The sequence below is a fragment of the Diuraphis noxia genome, unplaced genomic scaffold, assembly GCF_037042655.1.
Source record: "Diuraphis noxia isolate RWA-SAM2 unplaced genomic scaffold, SU_Dnox_SAM2 contig0001, whole genome shotgun sequence".
Taxonomy (NCBI): domain Eukaryota; kingdom Metazoa; phylum Arthropoda; class Insecta; order Hemiptera; family Aphididae; genus Diuraphis; species Diuraphis noxia.
Window position 1 is genome coordinate 49,798,709 of NW_028301711.1, and position 1,235 is coordinate 49,799,943.

A 1,235-nucleotide genomic window follows, 5' to 3' on the forward strand; every position below is an offset into this window, starting at 1 on the left:
TTGATCGTGTATGAGTAAGAATGACTACAAGGCTTGGCCTTTAGAACCTATCGAAAATGAAAAATCGTTGATACATTATATACCTAATTAATACAATTTATTGTTTGGAAGTATCGATTACCTATTTTTTTAAAAATTGTATGCTTTTTCTTTATAATAATCCAGATATCGAGAAAGCGATTGGAAGAGTCGATTAAGATCACGGTTTGCAGTAAAGACAAAAGTAGTGTCAACAGAAAAATGAACCAAGGTAAAGAACATGATACTAATAATTCGAACAATAGAACTGAACCCAGTGTTACAATTGGGAAAACTTGCTCCCATAGGCGTGTGCGTGGGAGGGGATGGGTAGCCTGCGGCCTCCGTCTTTTTCATATCTATACTATACCATATTATTTTTATTTTTGCATATTGAATTAAATTAATTGATAATTTATAAAATTTACAATTTTATGTTAAACCAGACTAGTAGTCATTAGTACAAAAATCTTTGGTAATTGGTACAGACTTTTTTAATGTGAGCTCGAGGAAAAGTCTGTGCACACCTATGCTTTCTTAATACAGAAATATTAAAAAATGTTCTCCTAAAATGATAAACATTTAATTTTAAAAAGAAATATCTAGTGACTTTGGATCCACTGTCTGGATATTTTTCATATTTCATAATTTTCTATTAAAATATTTATAATAACGAATTATTTATCAATATTATATTTTATAAGACTACATGCTATAATTTATAAATTTATATAAAACATTTCATTTCATTTTAGGCCGGGGACCAGCCATTAACAATTGCAGAGCAAGAGATTCATCTAGAGAATGCTGTTGCATTATTTGTTATGATAAATGTGTTTGTGTCAAGTTTTTACCGTGTAAACATAAATTTTGCTCGTCGTGCGTTGTAAAAATGACCAAACAAAATATAAATAACTGTCCTATTTGTCGTCGACAAGTAAATAAGATATCACATATAGATCTAATATCGACTGATTAAAGTTACTTATTTTTATTTTTGAAAAGACCTTCTTTTACAGTTAAAAAATTGGAATTATTACAATTATTTCAATCTGTAACTTGTCATATAAATAATTAAAAAAATATCACTTTCAAACCCTAATTATAAATTAAATTAATTATTTACAAAGAAAACAATTATGATATTATTGATATCATTCAATAACTATTTTATTTTACCTGTACGATTCTTTAAAGTATTCACGTGTTTATTCGAT

The 1,235-nt window shown here is 27.4% G+C and overlaps 1 protein-coding gene across 1 annotated transcript; it reads left to right on the plus strand.

The window, feature by feature from the left end:
* The first annotated feature begins 240 nt into the window (after positions 1-240).
* Positions 241-997, plus strand: LOC107162187 (uncharacterized). Its single transcript, XM_015508973.2, has 2 exons — positions 241-250; positions 774-997. The coding sequence occupies exons 1-2, from the start codon at positions 241-243 to the stop codon at positions 995-997; spliced, it is 234 nt and encodes a 77-aa protein (XP_015364459.2).
* Positions 998-1,235: the final 238 nt, after the last annotated feature.